The sequence below is a fragment of the Tinamus guttatus genome, unplaced genomic scaffold (genome assembly GCF_059628265.1).
Source record: "Tinamus guttatus ecotype Peru unplaced genomic scaffold, ASM5962826v1 Tinamus_guttatus_pri_ptg000674l, whole genome shotgun sequence".
NCBI classification, from domain to species: domain Eukaryota; kingdom Metazoa; phylum Chordata; class Aves; order Tinamiformes; family Tinamidae; genus Tinamus; species Tinamus guttatus.
The window spans coordinates 2748135-2774495 of NW_028289208.1; the positions used below are offsets into that span (position 1 = coordinate 2748135).

General features: G+C 45.5%; 1 protein-coding gene across 1 annotated transcript; it reads right to left on the reverse strand.

The window, feature by feature from the left end:
• Positions 1–4597: 4597 nt before the first annotated feature.
• VSTM2B (V-set and transmembrane domain containing 2B) lies at positions 4598–23787 on the reverse strand. The gene is made up of 5 exons (XM_088536480.1): positions 23510–23787; positions 22503–22687; positions 20997–21026; positions 19930–20317; positions 4598–5115 (listed from the first exon to the last, which is right to left on the reverse strand). Exons 1-5 carry the CDS (start codon positions 23580–23582, stop codon positions 5027–5029), a joined length of 765 nt encoding a protein of 254 aa, XP_088392606.1. The 5' UTR covers positions 23583–23787; the 3' UTR covers positions 4598–5026.
• Between the last annotated feature and the right edge of the window lie 2574 nt (positions 23788–26361).

A 26361-nucleotide genomic window follows, 5' to 3' on the forward strand; every position in this document is an offset into this window, starting at 1 on the left:
TAGACTATGAATATAGAAGCACTCCGCTTGCAGGAAATAAAAACCTAAAAATATTATAAAAATCACAGTAGTCGGAAGTTGAAAATATTCTACTAATTTTTGCCAAAGCAGATGAGTTTGACAGGCTAAGGATCAACCCCTGTCTAGACGCTATACAGATTACCTTGAAGACTACATCAAATGAGTCATGATACTCCCACTGAATTGCCAGAGCCATTTATAACGGTGAGAAATATTTAATAAATCAAGAATACCTATTCTAGTTAAAAAAAAAAAACTTAAAGATTTTCAAGGAAAATGACAAAAAATCCCCAAAGAGCCCACTTACGTGATGATCTAGTTTTCCATCCTATATAACACCCCTGAAGACATTTACTTGTTGCTTCCTATTTTAATTCCATTAAAGAAGTTAACTGAAGCTTATATGGTTTTGATCATAGAAAAAAAACAAATAGCTTAACAACCCCTTCCCCAACTTCCATGTATTTCCCACAGTAAATCCAGGAAATATCTTAGGGGAAAAGTGTAAATCTCTTTTGAAATGTATACTTACAGTTACTTACAGAGTGCTTGTTTGCTTCGCTGGTGCTGAACTCTGTAGGATTTTCCAAGTGAAAATAAAACCAACATCCGTCCTGCTCGCTGCCATCATCCGAGCGCTGTCCAGTCTTGCCCCTGTGGCCAGTGCCGTGACCCAGTGGTGCACCCAGCTCGGGGAGGGGGCTGAACTCGGCACTGTGCCGGGGCCTGGGGGGCACTTGTGCCAGGCGGCTCCCCGCCCGGCCTCCCTGCTGCCCCACAGCGAGCGGCCCTTCCTCGCGGCCCTGGCACTCACCACCAGCACACAGACGAGTTCTTGAAGCGCTGCGGACCTGGGCACTAACTGCACCCACGTGAGCCAGAGGCAAAGGAGCCCGGCCTGGCTGCTCGTGAGGCACAGGCGTCTTCCCGCCCACCAGTCTCCTGCACCAATGCGCGTAGATCTGCAGTGCTGTGAGGCTGCCAGGGGACAAAACACCTCCAAAACCGCAAAAATTCCTCTGTCTTCTCTCTGCTCCAAACACTCCTGTTACTGATCAGAAACACTCTCCATGCACCAGTAGTTGAGCCCTCTCTCTGGGCCTGCAGCAGGGCCAAGGAAGGGTCTCACAGCCAGTGCCTGGTGTCCTGAGGGCCAGCAGTCACCGGGGGAGGGCTGGCAGCACCCACCTCAGGTCACCGCCCTTGACAGGGCTGGGCTCCCGGCTCCCTAAGGGACTGCCCATTCAAAACAAGCAGCTTACCTGCTTGCTACAAATTAACACAACAGCGGCACCCGCACATTAACCAGCCTTGTTCTGCCATGCAAGGTTGGGAGCGCACTTTATTTCCTTACTAATTCTAAGCGAGAAGAAGCTCCAAAGCTCCAAAATGTTTTATGCAGGAAATAAGAAATGCGTTCGGTCAGACTTTTGCATTCTCCATCACAAGACTCAATGAACACTCTCTTGTCCTTCTTCCCTTTGCTGGGCCTCTGGCCCTCTTGCCATTCCCAGCAGTGTTTTCAGCATTTCATGCTTTATTTGCCTTGGGAGTTATGCCAGAAAAGGATCGTAAGCAGGAAATAGGTAATTCTGCCTTTTCTAATGGATCTTGGCATTTTGAAGGTCATTTGTGTGCTATAGAAACTATTTTGGTTTGGTGTACACGGATCTAGCACACGGATCTGGCATCAGCTATGTTACGTTGTTGTAAATCCATTCAATTTTTATGCAAGCCATTAACTTCAATGAATTTTTACCAGTTTAACTGATAGCAAAGTACAGCTGATGGTGCAGACTGGAAACATTACAAGAAAAGGTGCAAAGTTCTATCGATTTTGCCTTAGGAAAAATGTGCATTTCCCTATGATTACATCACATGGCTCAGCTTTGGCCCCTAGCAGCCATCACTCCTGTTTCCCAGCTCCACTGCCTCGGTGGCTTGGCCAGCAGGAGCCACGGAGCACGTTGCCCTCTTGCATGAGGAGCAGGGCGGCTGCCACGGGCTGCCCATGCCCTGAGCAGAAGCTGTGTTCTCTTTTTTTTCCCCCATCAGAATATTTCTCAATGCTTTTTCAAGCATTAAATACTCTATCAAAAGTTGCAGCCTCTTTTTTAGCTGATTAAGTCTCCTGCGCTACTCAAATATTGGGCAAAACACAGGCTGTGCATTTGGAGAGAGAAAAATAAACAAGCAAAATCAATCGATCAAAAAAACAGCTAGCACAAATTTGGAAACCAAGGTCCTAAAAATCTTCAGAATTCATTCTGCAGGTTTCTGAAGGCAAAAATAAAGTGAGGGTAGAAGCAGAGCCAGATTATCCTGGCAATCTGCTCTGTGGTGAATATCCTGTGCTCTGGGAATGCCTCTGCCTATGTGCACCTTCACTGGAAGGAAAACCTGCCTATTGCACATTACTGTTTAGTTGTTCAGAGGTTTTAGGAGTGTTTAGAGAATTTAGGGATTTAGAGAATATTTAGGGAATGTAGAAACTGTTATTGTTACAGCAGCACACTCAGGAAAAACAGTAAATATTTTTTCATCTGTAATGTTACCGAAGTCTGAGAGACCTTGATAATTCTGCCTTCCACGGCACACGGAACTTGTGCATTTCTGTCAATTGGTAGGTGCACAACAGCCTACAATGTAAATCCATTCAATTTTTATGCAATCCATTAACAGGAAGGACAAACGCAGGAGAATGTATCCATGCCACGCTAAGTGATGGACGCGTCACAGCACAGTACATGATCTGTCTACAGTATTTACTGAAGGAATGAGGTAAAAACAAGCATAACTGCTTCTAGACAGACAGGCTCCACTGCTTGAAGCTTCACCCACTTATTCAGTTCATTGTCCCTTCATTTTTTTCTTCTTCCTCCTGTAGGAAGCTTTTTGGTTTCCTCCCCTAGAAGGCAGCTGAGTCCTGAGAAACACACACAGCCCTTGAGAAAAAGCAGCAGGATGATGAGCTCACCAAAGGACTCACAGTTAAAACCCAAGCAGGTTTCGCTTTAATCACTGGCCACTATTCAAAACATTAGTGCTCTCGTGGCATTAGGAGACTCCATGCACACCTCCACATTGAATAATTGTCCTTCAACAAGTTTTCAAACATGAATTAATGCCTGTAATAATTTTAACATTCAAATCTCTTTTTCCACTTCTGTTTTCATTTCACATTCTAAGACGTGCTTCCATACACATATGGAAAACAAAGCACTTTTCTCTTTGGCATGCTGCTCTTGCAGGCTTGGGTCAAACATTATCCCCATGTCCTTTCAAAGAACAATTCTGCTCCTTGTGGGATGATTGTGGATTATTCCACAATTCACAGTACACTACAGAAGGCTTTGCGGGGATAACACTGATTGTACAGATTTTATCATCTTTGGGCTCCCCAGGGTGAGTTTGTCCCAGCGTGCAACGTAGCAGCACACATGAAACACTTGAGTTTTGGTCTCGCCTGAGCCGGGATGCGTGCGTCCCTGAGCCGGGATGCAGCACAAACCCCTGCTGCGCCCGGCAGGCCCAACACAAGCCCTCACTGCCCCCCAGGGACTGAGGCCCCTTCTCACCCTCCTTCCTACCTTTCCTATCTGAGGGCACTGGGGTACAGGGTGAATAAAGGGGTACTCCCTGCTTTGACTCCACGGCATCTGCTGGCAGCAAATCCTGCTGGCTCCATAGTTCTCAGTTAGAGATTTCCACAATTAAGGTCCTTATTAATGTGAAATGCAAATGAAAGGATAAGAATCAGTGATGGGAAATTTCAATGTACTTCACTAAGTTCCGCTAAACAAGAGCATGTTTCTTCAACAAGGCATCCCCATTGTCTTATTTAAAAACAAGTATTTTAGAATAACAAGTAACTGAACTGCAGTATTTACTGAAGAAAAAAAAAACCCTTCTGTCCCATTAAAGAAAAACTCAACTGGCAGGACAAACATGTGGCACAATTTTATCATTTATAAAATCGGAATATATTTTAAACAAATCCTGGAGCCATGTTTGGACAATAAAAAGCTCCAGGTTAATTCATCTTTTTCCCTTGTCTGATTCATCTTTTCTTCCAAGACAACTGGGAAGAGAACAAAACAGAACAACTTACCTTGGAAGTTTCACACTGTTAAACTGTCCCTCTGCCTAGATCCTGTATGAACGGCACAGAGACAGCCAGTATCAGCGCAGCAGAACTCGGCCGCAGGAGCGGCACGCTGCGGCTTGGCAGCACGCAGGTGTGGACAGTAACTCACTTCAGGCTTATTCTGCCCATGATGTAGCCTCAAGTCTCTGTGCTGCGAAGAGGCAGGGAGCAGACGTGGCCAAGGATCCTCCTCTCACTGCATCACAACTCAGGGAAATCCACAGACATCTCTAAAAACTTTATTTCAAAATCTTTTTATTCAACTGTTATTCAGCAATATACAATACAGTTTATAAACAAACGTCTTACCTTGTTTCCAATCTTTATTTAAAAATAAATATTATTGACAGTGAATATTAATTATGGTAAGATGTGCCTTTTTAATTAAAATGTCTCAAAAAGAAATAATTTAATTACAAAAAAAGAAAAAAGAAATCCAAAAACCTAAGCACAATAATCTACTAAAAATATCTCCTTTCTTAGGAAGGGCTTTGACCCAACATTTTTACATAATGTCATAAAGATAACTGCTCAACAGTTCGTGCAAAACGAAGAGTCAGAGGAGAGGTTTAGAAAAGAAAAAAAATGGGACATTAAAACAGAGAAATCAGAAGTGCCATGCACAAAGCAGGGCACAACATCATAGAGTCTGGAAACTAGATGCATTATTTTATGTGGTTTACTTTTGTGACATCCCCAAAAATATGTTCCCCCCGCCCCCCCATTTAGAATTTCTCATGCTTCTTTCAGTCTCTTTCTGTCCATCTTTAAAACTGCAGGTATTTTTGTCAAAGATTTGCTCTGTTTTTAAATAGGTTCCTTTTTGTTTGGCTGAGGAGTAGCTGAGGAAACAGTCCATCAGTGGTTTACTAATAAAACTACAAGCTTATGCAGTATTAACAGGAACATATATAGGAGTGGGTTTGTAGCATAAATAGGTACTGTACCTAAAAAAGAAAGAGACAGGGAGAGAAGGAGATTTTATTATCTTTTCCATTATAGAAAATAAAACACAGAAGAAAAAATATAAGAAGATTTATTTTTATTGCTTCAGAGCCAGGGGTCAGAAGCTTAATTTTAATAGTAAAACAACATCTTCAAGCTATCCAACTCAAAGAGCTTTCTCTTCATCCCCCCCAACACCAAGTCTAACTCCACTCAGGTCATTTCATTCTGCATTACTAATGCTCTGCCTAAACTTGGCTTCCGCCAAGTTACCAACAATTGAGATTTCTATAAATACACGTTAATCTGGTATATCATTTCTTGAGAAATGACAGGTATCAACCACCCATTACTTTAAAAGAAAATGACAAATGATGTGGCTGCATTCCTTGATTAACAGGACATGAACCCATTTCATTTGGAATGGGAACAGCAAGACCTTGACATCTTCTTTACCTCTTATAGCAAAGAGTAGAATTTTAAATTAAATATCTAAGCAGGCGCTCTATTACAGAGCCCAGGAGCCCGATGTGAAGCGCAGCCGCGGCTCGGCGGGCCCCGCCGCGCAGCCGCACCACGGGCACAGTGCAGGACACGCGGCCCCGAGCCTGACGCTGCCGGGGCAGTTCACGGGGGCCCAGCAGGAAGATTTCACTCAGCTGCTTGCAGGCTCAATACCCTGTATCATTCCTGTTATCAGGAGTGGTAACGGACAAAATACTGAGAGTCACCCACTTATCAATGCCCAAAATACTGAAAGCCACCCAGAAAGAGAGACCATCACTGCCACTTTTCAAAGGGTACTTAGCACTCTGAAAAAGAAATCAGACCACTTGTATTTAGGAAATTAACTTCAGGCAGCCTGATATGAATACTTTTGTCTTGGGAGACTGGAGTCCCTCACCTATGGCATGATGAAAGGAAATACTTTAGGAAGTTCTGCAAACAACTGCGCCCAAGCTCAGTGTGTCTTGTAACCTATATCTGCCTTGCAGGCAGCGCTGGGGTATTATTATCCGAAAGCAAAAGTACTTCAGAGTAATGTGGTGTGTGACTGGGGAACCTGAGCAATGGTATCTCAGACTCCTTAGACTCTGTGGGGATTATTTAGTTATTAAGGTTTTAATTAAATGCTTGCACGCACACACACAACTCACAACCTACCTGGCTAACAACCTACTTAGCAACAGCAGGACATTAAAAGAAAAATTGGATTCTTTTTCTTTTTTTTAGGATGAAAGCCATTAACAAACACAATTAACTCAGGTAGCCAAAGGAGTAATTGGCTAAACACTGTAAAAAGACATTCCAGATGTGTACAAGGAAGAGCACTGCAGATGCTGAAGCCAGGTTCCAGGCAGCAGCCAGGACAAGGATACCCAGCCCCAAATGCCACGCTGCTTGCAGAGGCCAGGAAGAACAGCTCACAGGCTGGTGCGAGCCTCTACTCTTCTTCCTGACATTTTTACATATATTCTTTGTTGTAAACAAAACACTTCTGAGGCAACGGGAGCTGAGAAATGTGCAACAAATCTGTCTTTGGTGATCCTTGGGTTCTCCAGAAAAGGGAAGAGGGCAGATGATGACACAAAAAGAACCTTCCCACTTACAGGTTTAAGTACCTCTCCATGCTTTGTAAATTTAAATTGCCCCACCTACCAGACTTGAGACTTGCACAGGCAGCAGGGTCAAAGGATTGGGCAGGCAAGATGAAACATAGTTCAGCTACGACCAGAGCGGAGCAGCCAGATGAAGCACTGTGGTGCACAGGTGCGCCCAGATGGACTTCACCTACTGTAACCTGATGCAGTTCCCTTTATTCCTGGACATCACTTGTGCAGAATGTGGCACCCAACAAAAACTAGGACATGTTCTATCAAATTTCCTGTGCAAAGCACTGTCCTAATGACACTGCCTGCAGCTTGATGTACTGCAAAGCACATGAGGGGCTATTTGTGTAGTCCTCACAGGAGTCTACTGGGCTCAGCACTCTCTCCGAGCCCTTTGATCTGAGCTACACCAAGGATGCCGAGTATCCTGCAAGTCAAGTCCACTGCTGCACCCATCACCAGGCTGTGCCCGGACTGGCAGTAGTCCGGTGCACACAGTGGTTACACCATCTGTCCAGGCGTCATGTGTTCAGCTACAGTATGTGAACACTATGCAATCTCCTTATTTTTCCTTAAACATACAGTCAATTCACAAACCTATTCTACAGGATAAGCAAGGATAGAACTCTCATACCACACAGACCTACTGCACAGACAAAATAGTATGCTGATGGGAAAGGCTGAAAAAGTCAACAGTAAAACCCAAACTTACGTCTGCCTTTGAGCCTAACATGCTGTACGGTATGTGAAGATAAACTGTTTATTCACAAATTGCATCCCTGAGAGAACATAATCCCAAGTAGCACACATCACTGTTTCCAAGCTGTCAGATGGCTCCTTGCTTCTAGGAGGTGCCACAGCTGTGGCCTTAGCCCGGGCGGCTCTCCAGGTCCCTTCCCGCGCTCCCTTTGAGCCGAGGCGCAGCCTCGCCGGAGCCCACACTGGCAGCAGCACTTCTGCCAGCACCACACCTGCACACTGCTTAGGGCAACACTTCTCTCCCTACTTTTAATGGAAAGCAACATGAGCCTCAACTCCAAGCAATGGCAGTGTGCCTTCTTCCCAACAGCTTTCCTATGGCAATTTTAATTGCATACACCACTTTGCAGGAGAATCTGCAATCAAAGTCAGTTAATTAAGCAAATAAATGATAAAAATAAGTTTCTAAAACTTATTTCAAAACAGTTATTCATATTGAATGCTAAGTAGAAACTTCTGTTTCCATACCAATTCAATACTTTGGTCTAAAATTGTTCTGTCAGCAAAAGCAGATAAAAAGAACTTCTGAATTCTCTTAGCTCAGAGCATGAGTGGACCATAAATACAATTTCCATTAATCTCTCTCTGCCTAGTTAACCATTTTCATTATGTGCAATATTGTTTATAGACTGGTTGGACTAAAGCATCCTTAATTCCACTGCTAATGCAGTAGTGGAATTCTTGACTTTGCTTAATAAATTACTCTGAAGATGTAAATGAACAGAATGTGGTCTTGATCACTACAATCTGGACATAGGACTTGACCTAGATTTCAAAACAGAGTTTATATCAGGAATACACAGTTATTAATGAAATAGACACTTGGAAGAAAACATTTCATTTATGCACTGAATATTCATTTGATAATTTGTTATTGTAAGTTTATCACCCATAGATTTAGAATTTTGTTTCTGAGTTATTTATATATATGTGGATTAAAGAGAAAGTCTACCACTAAGTAGAACAGTAACAAATTATTCTGTTCATGTACAATCAATTGCTCCCTGACACTACTCATCCTTCTTTTGGATTTACAACATAATTTTTTACTGTATTTGTCTACTTAACGATTTGTTTTGCACCTTATTCATCGAAGTCTGACTTGCAACAGTTTGTCCAATTGAAAACAATCATTAATTAACAAAGTGAATAATGACACATGGAAAAAATGGGACTCTACAAGCCTTATTCAACCAGTGTCCAAAAATAAAATGTCCAGCAGTTTCCTATTCTTTTTCCTAGAAAGTATCTCCCAAGTCCTCTGGTGTCCAAGATGGTGAGAGAACACAGCAGCACAAATAACACAAGGCTGAAAGACACATTAAGTCTTTGACAACAGGAGTTCAGCCACTTCTGTGAACTGCCTTTTCTGCCATGACATTCTCAGTCTTGGTCTGTTTCCTCACACACCGATGTCCAATTAAAGCTCTCAAACCTGGCATTTCTTTAAGAGGTGAACCAAGCGTGTAGACTGACTTCTTATCTCAGCCCAGAAACTTTACGCTATGCTTGGAGAAGCTACATCTACTATCTTATATCCATGGAAAAAAAAGCTTTTTATATGGGTTGTTGGTCAAGGACCATTACAGTCAACAAGGTCCTAGATTAAACAAATTCTTTTAAGACTGGAGCACTTCCATTGAATTGAATAGCATTTCCAGAACTTCAGATCTAAGAACTTCTTAGAAGCTTTTGATTAAAAAGACGTGATTATTAAAGTAAGTATATACCTACTAAAAGAGATAATAAGCTACACCACATTAGAATTATGCCACAGTTTGAAATACGTTTTTGCTAGCTGCATATATCCTTATTCCATGCTTAAATATACATACCACAACCCCCCACAAAACATTTTGCTATCACTGTTTCTAAACCACCACTTGTGGTTGGTGCCTTAATCTTCCTAACTCTGCCATGGTGCTGCTGCTCCAGGATACCTCATACATAATCACATGTATTCTCAATTGGAGTATTTCGCAGTTCCAAAAAAAAAAAAAAAAAAAAAAAAAAAAAGGCCTAGCACGCATGGGAAGCGCAGCGTTTTGCGGCGTGGTACCACTGTTAGGGGGAACTGTTAGATCTTGCTCTCGAGACCTGCAGCATCTTCTGCCCCTTGAGCACTCCTCTACTGACGTATTTAACCTCCAACCTGAGAGAGAGGAAACAACATGGCTAACCTCTCTTGAATACCTGCCACCCCTGTTTGAGCATGTACTATGCAAAATGAGTCATGTACGTGATACGGTTACGGGCATATCAGAAAACAGGGAAACTCGATAGCAAGGAGCTTTAGTCACGCAAGGAGATGATGTGGAAACACAAGTTACTTTCTCATATATGCTAATAAAAAGATCCCTTCTTCAGTGTTGATTTTGTAAATTACTCCACTGCTTTGCTGGAAATTAATCTGTTTGAGTGCCTGTGGGATAAGGCAGATGCAGGAACTGGTAGAGAAGTGAGTGTGTATGTTCCTTAAGGCACTTGCAATTACCAAAGTGGATTTCTGCTCACATTACAGCTCATTTCAACTGAGATTAATTAAAGCCAAGTTATTCTCAAAATACTAGGCTGACAATCCCTTCCAAACATGCATATGGTGCACAGATGAGTCAACTGCTCCATTATCCTCTATGGAAGCTTTCCCATATTCTCCTAGATCATCTGAGCACTATGAGAAATAAGCTACAGGATTAGATGGGCAATTGGTCTGATACAGTTCGACAGTTGCTATGGCCCCTCTTACACTGCATGACATTTATTAAAAACAGCTACTAAAAAAACAAAAGGAAAGATACATTAATGAATCTGGTGAATTTACGAAAGTGCTAGCAGGCAAAGAGCAAGATGCATTTCTACATTTTTTTTTTTTTTTTTTTACCAGGTTACCTGGAAAAGAGAGGAATTCACTGTCAGCAGGCTGGTAGAAAGCTCGTTTACCACTAAAGTTAGAAGAAGTACAAGAGACCACAGGGAACAACCAGAGGAGACAAGGAAGTACAGAGCAGTCTCATCAAAAGTTTAACTCATTCTCAGCCCCACACCTGACTGCAAATCGCCACTCTGAGTGAGGGCTCCCATGCAGAAAGTGCCCCGGGCAGCAGTTGAGGCAGCCAGCCCTGAGCCTGGCCCTGCATGGCTGCTGTGGGCAGATGAGTCATCAACTGGAAGCAGCCAAATCAACCAACCAATCACTCCAAAGAGTGGACGAATTCAGGAAAAGCTACAAGAAAACACCATCTGCAAAGGATTTATAACAAACTTCAACAGGAAACACTATGATAGACAATGTCAGAAGAGGAACATGTGTCCTGAATACCCTAAAAGAGTCATGCATTCTATATCACAGAATCACAGAATGCTTAAGGTTGGAAGGGACCTCTAGAGATCATCTAGTCCAACCCCCTGCACACGCAGGGTCACCTAGAGCACGTGGCACAGGACTGCGTCCAAGCGGGTTTGGAAGATCTCCAGAGAAGGAGACTCCACAACCTCTCTGGGCAGCCTGTTCCAGGGCTCTGTCACTCTCACTGTTAAGAAATTTATCCCTAAGTTCCTGTGGAACTTTTGGTGCTTCAGTGTCCGGCTGTTTCCTCCCGTTCTGTCGGTGACCACCACTGAAAAGAGGCCAGCACCATCCTTCTCACTGCCTCTCTCCAGCAGTTCCACATGCCTCTTATACTGTGGAGCCCAGCACTGGACACAGTTCTCCAGATGTGGCCTCACCAGGGATGAGTAGAGGGGCAGGATCACCTCCCTGGACCTGCTGGAGACGCTCTTCTTAATGCAGCCCAGGATCCCATTGGCCTTCCTGGCCACAAGGGCACACTGCTGCCTCATGGTCAACTTGTCATCCACCAGGACGCCCAGGTCCCTCTCTGCACAGCTGCTCTCCAGAAGGTCAGTCCCCAGCCTGTACTGGTGTCTGGGGTTATTCCTCCCCAGGTGCAGGACCTTGCACTTGGCCTTGTTGAAATGCATGAGGTTTTTCACCTCCCAGTTGTCCAGTCTGTCCAGGTCCCTCTGGATGGCAGCGCAGCCCTCTGGGGTATCGGCTACTCCTCCCAGTTTGGTATCATCAGCAAACTTGCTGAGGGAGCACTCTGTGCCTTCATCCAGGTCATTGATGAATAAATTGAACAGGACTGGACCAAGGACTGACCCCTGGGGGACCCCGCTAGCTACAGGCCTCCAACTAGACTCTGCACCGCTGATCACCACTCTCTGAGCTCTGCCATTCAGCCAGTTCCTAATCTACCTCACTGTGCACTCATCTATCCCACACTTCTGGAGCTTGCCCAGGAGGATGTTGTGAGGGACGGTGTCAAAAGCCTTGGTGAAGTCAAGATAGACGACATCCACCGCTCTCCCCTCATCTATCCAGCTGGTCATTTCATCATAGAAGGCCATCAGGTTAGTCAAGCAAGATTTCCCCTTGGTGAATCCATGCTGACTGCTCTTGAGCACCCTCTTGTCCTCCGCGTGCCTGGAGACAACAGCCAGTATGGGCCGTTCCATCACTTTTCCGGGGACGGAGGTGAGGCACACTGGCCTATAGTTGCCTTGGTCAGGCAGCTACATGTAGATTATGCAGCTACAATACTTTCATGTTGGTCTGAATTTAAATAAACCAGCAACTTCCCTCTTTTGAGACCTGCAGCTGGTCTTTATTTTGCAGCACATTTCATTACAAGATTTTGGTTTGGTATCTCTGATTTGGTCTCTCCTCTGTGGGAAGACATCCACTATCCAAACAGAGACCCAAAATACAAAACCCTGGATTTGTTTTTAAAATTTTCTGGAATTCCATGATCTAAAACTAATCTAACAAAATAAAGCACCACTAGTTTACTCCTCCGAAGTTGAATAATAGAAGATACAAAACTCTTCATAATGAGATACATAACTCTTCATTATGGCATAAAACATATAGAAAAATACACAACTACTACAGTGATAGTTAAGGTAATAAATATGCATCCAGTCTTACATATCCTTTTTAGGCATTCCTTTGTGAGCAATTCCACATAATATTGCTAAATACAATTACCCCAAAATCACAACTGAAAGTACCCAAATCATGAGGCAGATTAAAAATACAGGTATTGGGGTTCCAGCTACTGAGCTTTTCACTTAGCCTATATTCTCAAGTTTTCCATTAGTGGCAGGAGAACTAAAAGGCCATGCTGCAAGAGAGCAAACTAAGATAGTAAGGTGGCAGTTATTCCAACACAATTCCAGAAGCTGACACTTTAAGAAAAGATTGCAATAGCACTCATATTAGATGGAAACACAGATATCACAGTAGGTAGATGTGATACAAGTTGTAAATATTTGTAGCCCAGAAAACAAGACACTGTAGTTCTCACTTAAGTATCTTCTAGAGTATTCTTGACTTCATTAGGATTAGCAGACAGCTCCAAATGTTGTTTTAATTATCATTCTAATCAGAATTAGTGAAGTTAAGTAGATCCAAGCACAGATTACCTCCAGATTATTTTTGAGAAATAACCCTATGTTATCTATACTTAGAGAGTAAGTCCAAGTGCATTAGCAAAACACATGACACTACAAGGAAAAACACTATATTGAGAGCATATTACTTCAAAAAAGTAGAGCCTGTGACTTTTAGGAGAAGAAAAAAAAAATCACCTTTGTATTATATATGAGCATTTTGGGTAAATAAAATACATCCTCAGTCTTCCCAACAACTGATTTTTGCTAGATATTATTTAACTAAAGAAACTGCCATGCCTGAGATAATTTTCAGTGACATAATTTTCAGAAAAACTGTGGACATGGGATATTCCCTAGGTCCTCGTTATGCAAGGAAAAGCCAGCTACCTTGAGTGAGAAGGCTTGAGATTAATCCATTTTATGAAGTAGCAAACGAGCTCTAGCTGTACCGGTTTGGTGAATTTTGTACATGGTCAATAAGATGACAAACAGGATCGTGTCCATTATGGAACTTACTCCGTTCTGCCTCGCTGGGAAGCCAGCAGCTGTGCGCAGCACACGCAGCACAGACCTTCCGCTCCCTCTCTGTGCCAGGCTAAAGCGCGACGCAGCCCGCTAATTCAGCGGCTACTTGTCACCACAGCAAGCGTCACTCACAGCTGCCTTGCCCAGCTTCTCTGCAGAGCACAGTTGCTGTCCTGCCAAACTGCGCTTCCCTGCTAATAAAATTGCCTCCCAACTGATAACAGCTTAGCAATATAAAATACTTGGTTGTTAACCACTGTTGTGACAAATACCACTATTCAGTTGACAAGGCTTCTTTTTTTAATACAAATCTGGTTGAATTGTTTGCATTGACATATGGTGCTGCTTTGCCATTATCTAATTTTAAAAACTCAAAGTGAACAGATACTGTGAATCTGCCTGTTTTCACCATTTCCGCAAATCTAAATTAAAATTCGTATCAAACTCTTTTTTTTATTAATACAGTCCTGTCTGACTCTTAAGGACTTCTTCACATCTTTTTTAACATCTTTAAAGAACTATTCTAAGATTTATATCCTTGCAGACCTGCTCTAACCTTGTTTTTCAGCTACAGAGCCCAATTACACTATTCTTGAAGCAAGTACCATTAAGATTGCATTTAGATTATTTTGTTATATCAGGGCTATAACTAGTAAGTATACCACTTAAAATATTAAGGAATTGTAGGAATAATAAGATACTAAGGAATTGTAGATTACTAAAATACAATTCAAGTTCAAGCTTACACATTAAGTAACACTGAATAAATATACTGAAGGAACCAAATATGCAACTATCTGCATCTTTTACAAAATATAAAGACTGTAAGTTAGCCAGTACTGCAAACTGAAGGCCCATTTTGCAAGGTACTTATTGTGATTGTACCTAAAAAAGAGCAGTATATATTATATTCCCACACTAAATGCTGTGCTTGTTCATGCAAAAGGACACTCAGCCTCTCGAATACACATTTCTATTTTTCACTCAAATGAATTGTTTTGTATGAAAACCCAGCCCTAGCTTACCTATGACTTTCCACTTGGAAAGCCCCTTTTGTTCCTCTTGATGATTTAAAAAAAAACTCTGTAACTTGACAATATTAAAGAAATTCAAACGATACTCAGATTTCTTCAAGGACACTGCACAGGCTTTAATACGCTAGTACAGTTTTGTCTGTCCTCCAGGGAACAAGGAAGAACAGCTAAACAGAGTTTAGTCACATAAATTGCACTTCCACAATATAAAACTACCCTTGCGCAGCTTGTTTCTGCCCTAGCTAATGAGGTGACGTGGCACTGCAGTTGGTACTTTTGCCCAGTTCAAGATTTAATTCATATTACAAACACACAAAAGAAGATATTTGACCTCACTTGTCCTCAAATTAGTCTAATTTGCCTAGATTGTGAAGTGTTAGTGATGTGTATTTAATGAGAATTCTTTTTGCATGTTTATTATCCAGTGACATTTAGGAGGTCAGCCTGATAATTCAGTTACAGCCTGCATGTCTTGCTACTGCATTTAGCATAACAGAAAATGTGATGTGACACAGGTTATTTTACATACAAGTAACCACAGAATGTGAGTTCATACATGATCCCATAAAAAGCACATGGAGAGTAAAGCAGACCCTGACATCAGATGGAAAGGTGGGAACCCGAGCTGAACAGAACAGAGGGGTTGTCCTTTCTTGCTATTTTGTGAGATGCTCATGTATCCAATATAAATTGGTTCCACTGGCTATTTCTCAGGCTAGCATGCACCAAGCCATTCAATTCTGACAAAGCCCTAGATCCAAACTAGGGCCCTTATCTGCAGTTAACCAGAAGCTCAGCTCATAGCCAGTTCAAAAAGAGGACTTCCAGTACATTACAGCTCATCACACTCAATTAGCTGTCCATTTGCTTTCCTGTCCCTTAAACTCAAAACAAAAAGACCTTCTGCTTCCCAGTTCCCAGAAAAAAGTTTAATACTCTCCCCTGTGGTCTCCTGCCTCAGCACAGGTTTCCACAGCTCAGCTTGGTGCAAGCATCACAGGGAGCTGCATGTGCACAAGGATTGCAGAATTGAGACCTGATACTTTATTAGCAGAAGAACTTATAGTCCACAAATGGATGTCCTTCTACATCAAATATTGAAGAATTGAAACCTGGTACTTTATTAGCTGAAGCGCTATAGTCCACAAATGGAGGTCCTTCTACATCAAATACAAAAGGCTTTGCAGAGGGGAAGCAGAGATATAGGCGTGAAAACTTATTTTCTCCCTCATTGTAAACATCTCATCTCCGCATAACGCAAGCATTCCTCTCTGCCCTTCCTAGAGCACTCCAAGCATAATGAATTGCAACTTCTTGTTTCACACACTGATCTTTATTCCATTTAAAGCTTTTGCTTCAGAGCTTTGTGGTTAGAGAGTAAACAAATAAAAGGCAATCTGAAAGCTGCCATTTCTGACCCATATTCACCTCAAATGTTGAACTAAAAATTGCCCCCAGGCCAATACACAGACGCTCACTTCGGACACTTTGATAAATACACCCAGTTGCCTCCCGAAAGGTCAGTATGAAGATACTGGTTTGTTATTTCACGTAGTGGGTGATAAAGTTAGTCTCGCAACTACAGCACTGAACCAAAATGCAAGAGCTTTGGATTTGATTTTTCATGCTCAATTTCACAGTTCCCTGTTATGTTCCGAAGTTGGTCATTGCTCCTGCTACCACTTGTCTGTTTTGTCCATTTGGACTTCATCTTTTGAGGGACAGAGATATGCACAGACTTCTAGGTCTTGCTCATAAGTACCCCTAAACCAAGCCAAGACTGGAACAATTCTGGACATATAAAGCACTATATGACTTGCTCACTCTGAATTTTTCCTTAAAACAATAAATTCATTTTGCATATTGGTTTTTGAATTGAATGCTAATATCACTTTCATTTAGAAATGTGCAGACAACTCCTTATCTGACAGTACTAAAAACTGTCAATTTAGCAACAAAACTTTGTGTGGCGGCAGTCCGAGTAATATGTTTTCAGTTTCTGCCTTAGTTGATCTGCCTTCACAATAGACAAACAACCTCTTTGAATCTCATGAAAACAGTGCTGAATACAGCAGCTCAGATATTACAAATAATGTCCTATTTGAATAGCTAGCATTTCTGATACATCAGACACATTTTCTGTCATATAAAATATGCTCACTTATATGAAAAATCTGTATCAAACATCATTTCAGACTACACATCCCTAAATATAGATTTTTCCATTTATAACTGGTCTGTCAGATGGAACTGACATTTATTTTAGTAAGCTCATGTTTCAGCTCTACTATAAGATGCAAAGAATCACATTTTTCCCTGTGCACAAGTGAAATCAGCAAAAGGCCTGTGGGCACATCTGAAAACAGCATTTGATCTCTCATTTATTGGTATACAGTACATAAAAAGCCTTATCTTACTACACTAAACATATTGGGAAGATTTCTATTGCAAAGAAAACAGGAATAGATCCCAACTAATAAGACACTAGCTAGCAGAATGGCTGATTGCAGATCAGCTTTGGAGCACATTTTGAGGGGAAGTTGCATTTGGGAGCACTTCTGCTTTTATACCAAGGAAGCATTCCCATGTACAATGGAAAGGCTTACAAATCTTTAACACTTGAGAGCAAATGCATTGTTAGACATATTTTTATGCATGTATTTACCTATATATGTTTTACAAAGCTCAGAATAAGACAGTTAGGCACTTATATTATGCTATTATGCATACATATTACTCATACACCAACACAAGCTTGGATCCTGAAGTTTCATACACTTTATATGGACAAGACTTGGTTGATTTGAAGACCCTACACTGTGACAAGACAGGTATGATACTATCATGAAGAGGTGGACACAAAACAGAGCTTCTAATTTCAAGAAGAAAAAAAAGAATTCTTCTTCTCTTTTTTTCTTTTCTTTTATTTAAAAATATATTCTTCATGGAGAAAAATGATTAGTGAATCTAAAATAGCTTTAAAGAACACCATTTTAAAGTACAAATGAGATATGCTGAAGCTCAGTGACCTTTTAAATAGATTTTGAAATCACTTTAGTGCCTGTCATTGCACTGGAGACAGCAGTCTCTTATTTCTTTACAAAAGCAGGCAGAGCGCTACAAGTCCTAGTCAGACTTCCACACTAGCACTTTATGCCTATGCCTTTATTCTGGGCAGGGAAGGACACTCTATGTCCAGGGAAGATCGAGTTCATTTCTTGTTGCTATACCAAACAGCTTTGCTTTGAACTGTGTGACCAGCATCTCTAAAATACACAGGGCACAGGGCTAGCGAGCAGCCACCCATCTGCTTCACAGAAGCTACCAAAGAGCCACCTCATGGTAACAGCTTCTGGTCTAGAAGGCATTTGACTCAGAAACTTGAAGGACTGGGTCTTCAGAGGCTGCTAACCTGAGCGATGCTGCGGCTGACCTCTCATGGGCAAACACCTATGGACAGCTCCAAACTGCCTGGCTTGTAAACTACCATAGACCAAAGCAGAAGCCTGTTGCAAAGGGAGTCTTGATTCAAGCAGAGTACAAGGATGTCTTCACAGAGGGCAATATCAAAGCACACCAAGTGTGTTGCCTTCCTTCTGTTGGAGTGAAAGCAGCTGCTGTGTTAGACCTTACTACATAAACATCACGAGCAGCAAGAGCCTCGGGCTCTCTACAGCAACTGCAACTTCCTCCCTGAAAGGGAACGGCCACACAGTGGCAGTGTTCACTGACGCCGGTGTGCATGAGACAGCTGCCACAGCAGGAAATTCTGTTTTAGCCCATTTTGCAGCCCTCTCATAAGCAGCATTTTCCATCTGGAAATCCCCAAAACATACTTTGCAGAAGTGTGATATCTTTTTCACTGATTTAAATCACTCCATTATCTCTACAGCTTGCCGCAGTGCTTGTGTTTTATTTTCAGAATATAATCCAGCCTAAAAAAATGACATAGCAGCGACAAATCAAACCACAGAAATGTAAAAAATTAGGATGGACAGCAGTTTAGATGAGCTGGGCAGGGGGCCTTGCCCTAGCAGACAGATCTGCCACGCTCTCCTGGCTGCACACAATCACATCCATCTGTAACGATGGAACCGAGCCCGCTACAGCCCATCGTTCTGCTTCTAGCTCAAGCGCACAGTGCAGGCTTTGGTTTCAGTAGGCAGCCTGCATAGCACTGTATCTGTACACTGAATCTATAACTTCTGTTCTCTATATGGAAAATATTGCAAGACTTTTCACTGCAGAAAAAACACAAACAATTAGTAACTGTAGACTCCAAAAAGGAGAACAGATCCTTCGAACAGGAAAGGGACAGGGGATGAACATCAGCATGTTCAGCTTAATTTCTGGCGGTCAACAAAACTGTACTGAACTTCTGTGTGTGCCCACAGACACCTGCAAATATACCTCAGTAATGACCACTTTGTCTTTCATTAGACACCAATCAACACATACCGTATATTCTTAGGAATGATAATGTAGTAAAAAATAGTATTCATATATATTTCCATGTGATAAATTTGTCAAAAACAATGATAGGTATTTAGCAATAGAAAAGAACGCCGCTGTAAAACACCATTATTTCACAGCAGCCTATATGCAACTGATTGCCATCACTGTGAGCCCAACCCTGCAAACGTTTGTTTGGGAAAGCAGGAAGAAGTGTGGCAATTGCTGGGTGATCTCAGCCTGCCTCAGATGACTCTCAGCTGCAGGGTGAGTGTAGGGCTTTCGTTAAGCACAGACAGTAACATCCGATTGTTTCCCTTCTTCCATAGGTACCTACTGTCTAACACATGCCTGTGCCAAGGTAAGTGGCAGTGGCCAAGAGGGAACGTACACCCCATCAAAAACAGCCCTGAATCCCTTTAGATATTCTTGCAATGCAGAATTTTAGGACCCTGTGCCCTTTACACCAGACTCCAGTGTCACTCACGAAATTAGTTTTTCATGGGTAGTTCAGAATTTAGTAATGATGCATTCATATTTTTTTCTTAAAACAGCATTACCTTGAGTTCCAATAGACAATCATTACCATGATACTTGCTGTTTGCAAACTATTAAATAGAATTCCAAATTCTTGTAGCACTCGCACTTAAAAGGCAGAGCTCATTACGCAGCCATTGACATTTTATACTACCTCTCCCCTAGACCGGATGCTGCTCTGCATGGAGCCATGAGCCTGTCCACAGAGATCAGCTTGTGTAACCACTTACTGATTTAAATTCTCTGCAAAGCAACCATGACATTTTGCTTACTTCAGGTTGCAACTCTCTTAAATAAAACACCGCGTTTGAGAGCCGCGGGGAGTGCTGTGGAAGCGAGGCACCATGCACTGCCTGCCCATGGGAGGAAAGCTAGCACCGATGCTGCTGCCAGGAAGGGGTCCCTGCCCCCGCACGGCCCCGCTGCCCCGCGCCCACCCTACCTGACCCGTGCTGCTGGCGCAGGATGGCGGCCTGACCCGGCGGCGGCGAGGCCGAGGCTGCGCCGTTCCCGGCCGTGGCGGTGGTGGCGGCGGTGGCGGGCCCCGCGGGCGGCGGGCGCTTGCCGGGGCCGGGCGGCAGCGTGGCCGGGGCGGCAGGGCCGTGGCGACGTGGGGCCGCGCCGCTCTGCATGTGCGACACCGCCTCGGCCGCCTGCACGTCGGGGGGCGCGAAGCGCGAGAGGACGCGCAGCAGCGCCTGGGCCTTGTGCTCCTGCGTCTCGTCGTCGCTGTAGTCCGCCACGCGGCACTCGTACACGCCCTCGTCCTGCCGCCGCACGCCCGACAGCCGCAGCCGGTGCGAAATGTCGTTGCCCTGCACGCGCACCGTCTGCAAGAGAGGGCACAACCGCGCGCCTCAGCAACGGCCGCGCCCCAACGGCTCCGCCGCGGAACGGCCCCGCCCCAACGGCCGCCGCCCCCTAACGGCCGCGCCCCAACGGCTCCGCCGCGGAACGGCCGCCGCCCCCTAACGGCCGCCGCCCCCTAACGGCCGCCGCCCGCCCGCCGCTAGCCAAAGGCACCTCGCTGCTCACCCTGCACCCAGCCCTGCCCGCCCGGCTCTGCGCCCAGCCAAAACAGCCACCGACGCCCCCAGCGCCCCCCTGCAGCCGAACGGCTGCTCCTCCCTCAGCCCCGCTGGCCTTCGCCCCTCTCCCTAAGGCGCCCGCACCTTGGCGGCAGGGGAACAACGTGGCCAAGGGCACAGGGGTTTGCAGCCTGGCACGGGGCTGGGCAGGAGAAAGCGCCAAAGAGCTTCCCTCCCATTCTGAACCACCCCCCTAAATGGGGGTGCAAGGCAAACCCTCTGCTGCTCTGGGTTTGCAAAACATGAGACGTGGAGGCTAAACCAGCACCAGATGGTCGTGTTTTGGCCAAGCCCCAGCACACTGAGGAGGGTTAATGCGCTGCACTCCTGCTGTGCTGCCCGCAGACTGGCTAAGGTCCCGCATCGAGGAGCTGGGGGACACAGTAATGTACGGGCACCACCCTGCTTGCGCTGCACTTACGCTTATTTTAGTTGCATCCTTATTTGTTACCTAAAGAGACAAAAAAGGAAAGATGTTAACGCCGGCCTGCCAGAACCTCAGCAAAACACTTGCTCTCCCACCACCTCCCCAGTGCCTGGAGCAGGACATGGGTGGGCACCGCCTGCACCCCGTCCTTGCTCCTTGGGAGGGCAGCTCCCTGCTGCTCAGACCACAACACTGCTCTGCTGAAGCTGGACCGGGCTGCTGGGGCTATCAGGAGTGCTGCTCTAGCCAACGAGATGGACCACAGACCGACAAACACTGATGTTGCTCATATTCAGCCACCTGCAGCAGCATCAGCACAGCGTGAAGAGTTTGGGCAGGAAGGATCCCGCGCTGCTGGGGGCAAAGCCTTGCTCTGAAGACATCCTGGGAGTGGTATCGCTCACTGGCATGCGGACTTGACTGTTTCTTCTGTCTAGAGCCAACTGCTGTAAAACTCAGCGATGCCTCAGATGTCGCCGATGCGCCTCCCCCAGGGAGATGGCCATCCGTCTCCCTGCCAGCCCTGCCATCATTTATTGTGAACGCAACTCACGGCTTTTTTATAAGGTTAAAGAAGACATTTAAATCCAAGCGATTTATTTCCCTGTCTGACAATTGACTTACGCTTTCCCTAGCTAGGCGGCATCACATTAGCTCAGTGTCTATATGCTCTGCATCTCTATTTGAGTGCTGCGGGAAAACAAGCCCGCCACAGAGACGGGACCTGGCATGGGTGGTGAGTCTCCTGCCGGCAGCAGCCTGCAGGTTCACTGCCTGGAGAAGGTGACATGGTCCTGGCTGCAGGAAGGCACGTCCGCAGCTCCCACTCTGCCCAGCTCGAGGGGTTGCACGGCCCCTTACTGGGGTGGGGGGCTACAGAATGAACTGGTGAGACAGGGAAACGCAGCTGGAAAAGAAGGTAAGATAGTGCCTGCCCTCAAATGAGGCTGTTTTCTAGGGGGAGGGGAGAGGACACGCAAGATTTAACTCTGCTTCATGCATTTTAATTACTATAACTGATTGCTAAAATGTCCTGGAGAGTTCCAGCTACGGCCCAGGTGTGTACCAGCTCCCCAGGAAATACCAGGTTTGCGCACACACGCTGATAACGGCTGTGATGTATCAGGGAGCGATGTATCCCTCACTCCTCCAGCTGCTCCATTAGCGAGCAGTCTCTCCTGCATTTCACAGTGATTCCCAGCTCAGCCCAGCCTAGCGCAGCACTAGCTTTTGCTGATCCCCACTTTATAATACAGTTATTTTTGACTGCCTCTCTAGATTCTCATGGCAAATCTTGCAGTGGGATATTTATCATTTTCTGTTCACAATCCTTCAAGTGCTCCTGTTTTTCTCCTGGAGTGAAAGGCAGACTCTAGGGAAAGCCCAGGAAGCTCCGGGCACCCACCCTGATCCCAGACGTATCACAGCAGAGGTGCCTCTCCTACTGCGGAGCTCGTTTCTAGCACCCTCTGAACACACGCTTTCGTGGCACTTCGTTACCTTGCTCCTGCTGCCAGGGACACTGATGGATAATTCATGTGCAAGTTCTCTGGCTGGTTCTTTGAAGTACCACCACTGGATTTCCAAGGAGTAAGAGGTGGCTCCGCTGGCTCGGAAAGCACAAGGCATCTCAATATCATCTCCCTCCCTAACAGTCACATCTTTGGGAACTTCAGTAAAGGTAGCTGAGAGGAGAAGACAAGAGTTATAAGGGCTGGTTAACGGGAGAGATTAAGAGACAAGATCTGTCCTTTTCGGTGCAATCTGATCTGCTCCAACTGGGGGGCTAAGTGCTGACCGCGACACGCGCTTCTCGCCCAGTGGTGGCACAGCACGAGCCCGGCACCCAGCACCGGAGCACCAGGGTTGATGGGTCCTGCTCCCCCGTGCAGGCAGCTGCCGCAGCACCAGCAGCAGCCAGAGTTTGAGGAGGGTCTTAACGCCCCAACCCTGCTTCCGAGGAAGCCCTGGCAGCGCATGAGAACAAAGTGTCCCATTCCCTCATCAGCATCCCTTCTCCTGCCAGCTGCGGGATGCGAGCCCAACGGGCTGCACGCGGGAGAGCTGGGTGCAGGCGGCTCCCGCAGCCTGGTGCTGCGGCAGAGCGCACCCCTGCAAGTTGAGCTGCCTCAGCCACCGCGAACATCTGCAACAACAACAGTCCAACCTTGTTCACACAGAGCCCTCCCTGGGCAGCGCTCCCTGCCCCCAGCCATAAAGCACCGCCACAGGAAGGAGAGTCAGCGAGGGGGGATTGCCAGGAATTGCCAGGAATTTTCAACTGAGGCGACGCTGGCAGGGTCAGATCCAAACCCGCAGCGCAGAGCACGGCTAGTGGAGATGCTGGAGGCTCAGGAAACCCCTTTAACCATACGAGACCTGGGCACCAGCCTTCCCTGCCCACCCAGCAGTTCCCACCTGACCCAAGTTTGCCCACATCCCTTGTGCAAGCTCCGTTTGCAGCGGCTAGTTACTAGTGTGGGGAGAGGCAAAAGTTTGGTACTCACCGTTCACAATGAGCAGCAGAGGTGCGTTGAGCATCAGGTAACACAGAGTGCAGAACAGCCCTCGATTTTCCATTTCATATACGTGGGCTTTAGAGTGAAGAGCAAGTGGAGAACCGAGAGCGCTCACAAACAACTAAGAATTCGTCAATCCCATGGCGAGCGGCGGGCGTGTGTCTGACACGGGTCCGGGGTTAGGGCACTCTCCAGCAAAGCCAAAGCCACCCGGCCGAGCGCTGCTTCCGCGGCGAAGCCGACACAGGATCCAGCTCCCGCGCTCGGCGCCGGGCGGGTGCGGCGCCCCCGCCGCTCCGGCACTGGCTGTGGCCGCGGCGCTCGCGGCCGCTGCCCGGGCAGCACCATTCACCCTCCCCGCGCCTCGCCGCCTCGCTGGCCGCCCCGGAGCGCGGCGGCGCCGCCGGGCTCCTCTCCGAGCCCCATGGCAGTGAGGAGTCGCGCTGAGGAGGCGGCGCGGACTCGAGCCCGCGCTCCCGCCGCCGCCCGCGCGCTCCCGCCTCGGCGAGGAGGCGCCTGGCGCGCCCGCCCCCGCGCCCCCCGGCGGCCCCGCGCACCCGGGGAAGCGGCCGGCGCGGGCTCGGTCACCGGGCGGGCAGCGCGGCCGCTCTTTAAAGGCTGGAGCCCGCGGGCAGCTCCCCAGGCCTCCGGTGCCGAGCCACCAGCGCGAGCGCGCCGCGCCAAGGCCGCCCCGCGCCGGGTGCGTGCCCGAGGGGAGCGCTCCGCTCCTGCCAGGCTTCCACTACACTCACTACTTGTTAAATGCAATAAGGAAAAAAAGACCCTATTGATTTAGAATACAGTATCATAAAGAGGGCCTGTTTCTGTGGATCTGCTGTTTCTCAGACTTCCCAATTAAAACATCGAAGTGCTCACAAGTCAAGTCATTACAGTGAGTTGCAATCGTAAACCATGGTTTGCCTTTTTTTGCATTTGAGTAAGGAGGGGACAGTGCATTCAGTAAATCTGAGGTGCCCTTCTAAAATCTTTGTGCTTTTTTCTTCGAAATTACATTAAAAGCCACCATTTTATTCAGCCACATTTCTATGTAATCACTGGGATGGCATAGGAAGTGGATTTTATGACCCGCAGAAACTTTACTTCATATTTTTAATGTTTTCATTCTGTATCAGCATGCAAAGCTGGGTATGTGAGGATCTCTGTGCAGCGACTCATTTGGAAACATTCATTTTGGAATAGCTGAATCAAGCCAGTTTTCAAATGCGTGCAAGTATTCAGCTTCCTCATGAGCTTGGCTTGCCAAATAGCCTGCTGGAGGCGGACGTGGCTGGGCAGCCCCCCAGCTGCTGGCTCAGGGTGAGGAAAGCCGCCGCCCGGTTTCCATCAGGAGGCTTCAACAGCCTCCACGTGATACCCAGGAACACTGAAATTGCATCAAATCCCTATTTCCTATTGGAAATTATTTCTTCAGAACATTTTCAGTCATTTCTACTGATCACATCATGATTTAAACCTAGCAATATTCCTCCGAAAGGCCTACGGCGGCTCATCCGCAGGGCGACCCGCTGCTCCGTTCTGTACCCGCTGCTTGACCCCTGCCAGTAGACAAGAGTCCAGGCAGGTGGAGACTGCCCCAACCAATCACAGAAAGCTTTCAATGTGGTAATTATTAAAATCCACAGTCAAATAGTCTAATAATGCCTGTATATCTCACTTCCACTCAGCGTACTTTGTGTAGGAGGTAAGCACCATTATTTATTTACTGCCTTAAGTCACCTAGCAGTGAGTTTTCTTACCACTCCTGGCACAGTTGTCTACCTGCCAAGCCCTGCTGAGGAAAGCAAGTCAGATCAGACATACCTGGGAAAGCATTGACTAACCTCAGCACAAGTATTTTGCTGTGTCCAATCCCAAGCACGGGGCAGCTGGCTCCTCTCTGCACAACTTGGTGTCTGGCTCATCACTGCAGCAGTGAAACAACACCTAACGGATAAACAAAACACCTTGTCACATACTCAACATTCAAGGGCAAAAAATACCTAAGGAATGATAACTGCTAAATGGAAGCTGTTCGTAGCTGATGGCTTTAACTTGAGCATTGCTTTCTGCTACTTTCTCAAAAACTAAGCCTGGCAAAGGATTCTCTGCCTTTAAGAACCACATGTCTTGAGAAAGTAGCTGGCTTTTTATATCAAATTAGGATGGATACATGTTTACATTAAATATACATGAAGGTATACATGAAATAATGACAAATCATATTTGAGAAACTTTTACTCAATTTAATCAAAAATAAGATTAATTTAATATTAAAACTGATGTGAGGTGAAAGAGTCTTCTGAAATTACAGCATTGTAAAAGTTTATAAAGGCTAGTACGATAAAATATCCAGTTCATGTTAAGTGAGTTTCGTTTCTTAGAAACAAAAAGTGAAAAAATGAAAAAGAAATGCAAATGCATTTAAAAATATTTCTATTTTAATAAATCTAAGGTTGTTTCTGTGGTAATTGTATTGCTGAAGTCAAGACAGTTTTACCTTGAATGTGTATCTTGATTTATACCATTAAATCTGGTTTGTTAAATTCAGTTCTACTGTATTTACTACTCACTAAATTTGATTATATGCATGCAGCTGAACACTCAGGTGATGATATCTGTGTGTGCAGTGCAAGTAAGGAATCAGGAACACAGGAACAGGCATTTTATGTCTGATCTTCTAAAGTTATACTGGGGGGTAATTGCAAGTGTTCTGCCCAAATCTTTCTGCTCTTACGATCGTAACAGCATTTGAAGTCCTTTACTGATTCGATGCTGCCAGCCGGAGGGGCTTGCTCGCACAGCAGTTATCACCTGCCCACGCTCACGCCTGGAGCAGCGAG

Bases quoted from the DNA above. Each gene is read 5' to 3' on its own strand.
- VSTM2B (XM_088536480.1), bottom strand. From the start codon at position 23,582: ATGGAAAATCGAGGGCTGTTCTGCACTCTGTGTTACCTGATGCTCAAC. The intron at 22,688-23,509 runs GTGAGTACCAAA...TTCTCCTCTCAG, and splicing joins TCTGCTGCTCATTGTGAACG to CTACCTTTACTGAAGTTCCC. The intron at 5,116-19,929 runs GTAGGGTGGGCG...TTTCTTTTTTAG, and splicing joins GCGCCAGCAGCACGGGTCAG to GTACAGTACCTATTTATGCT.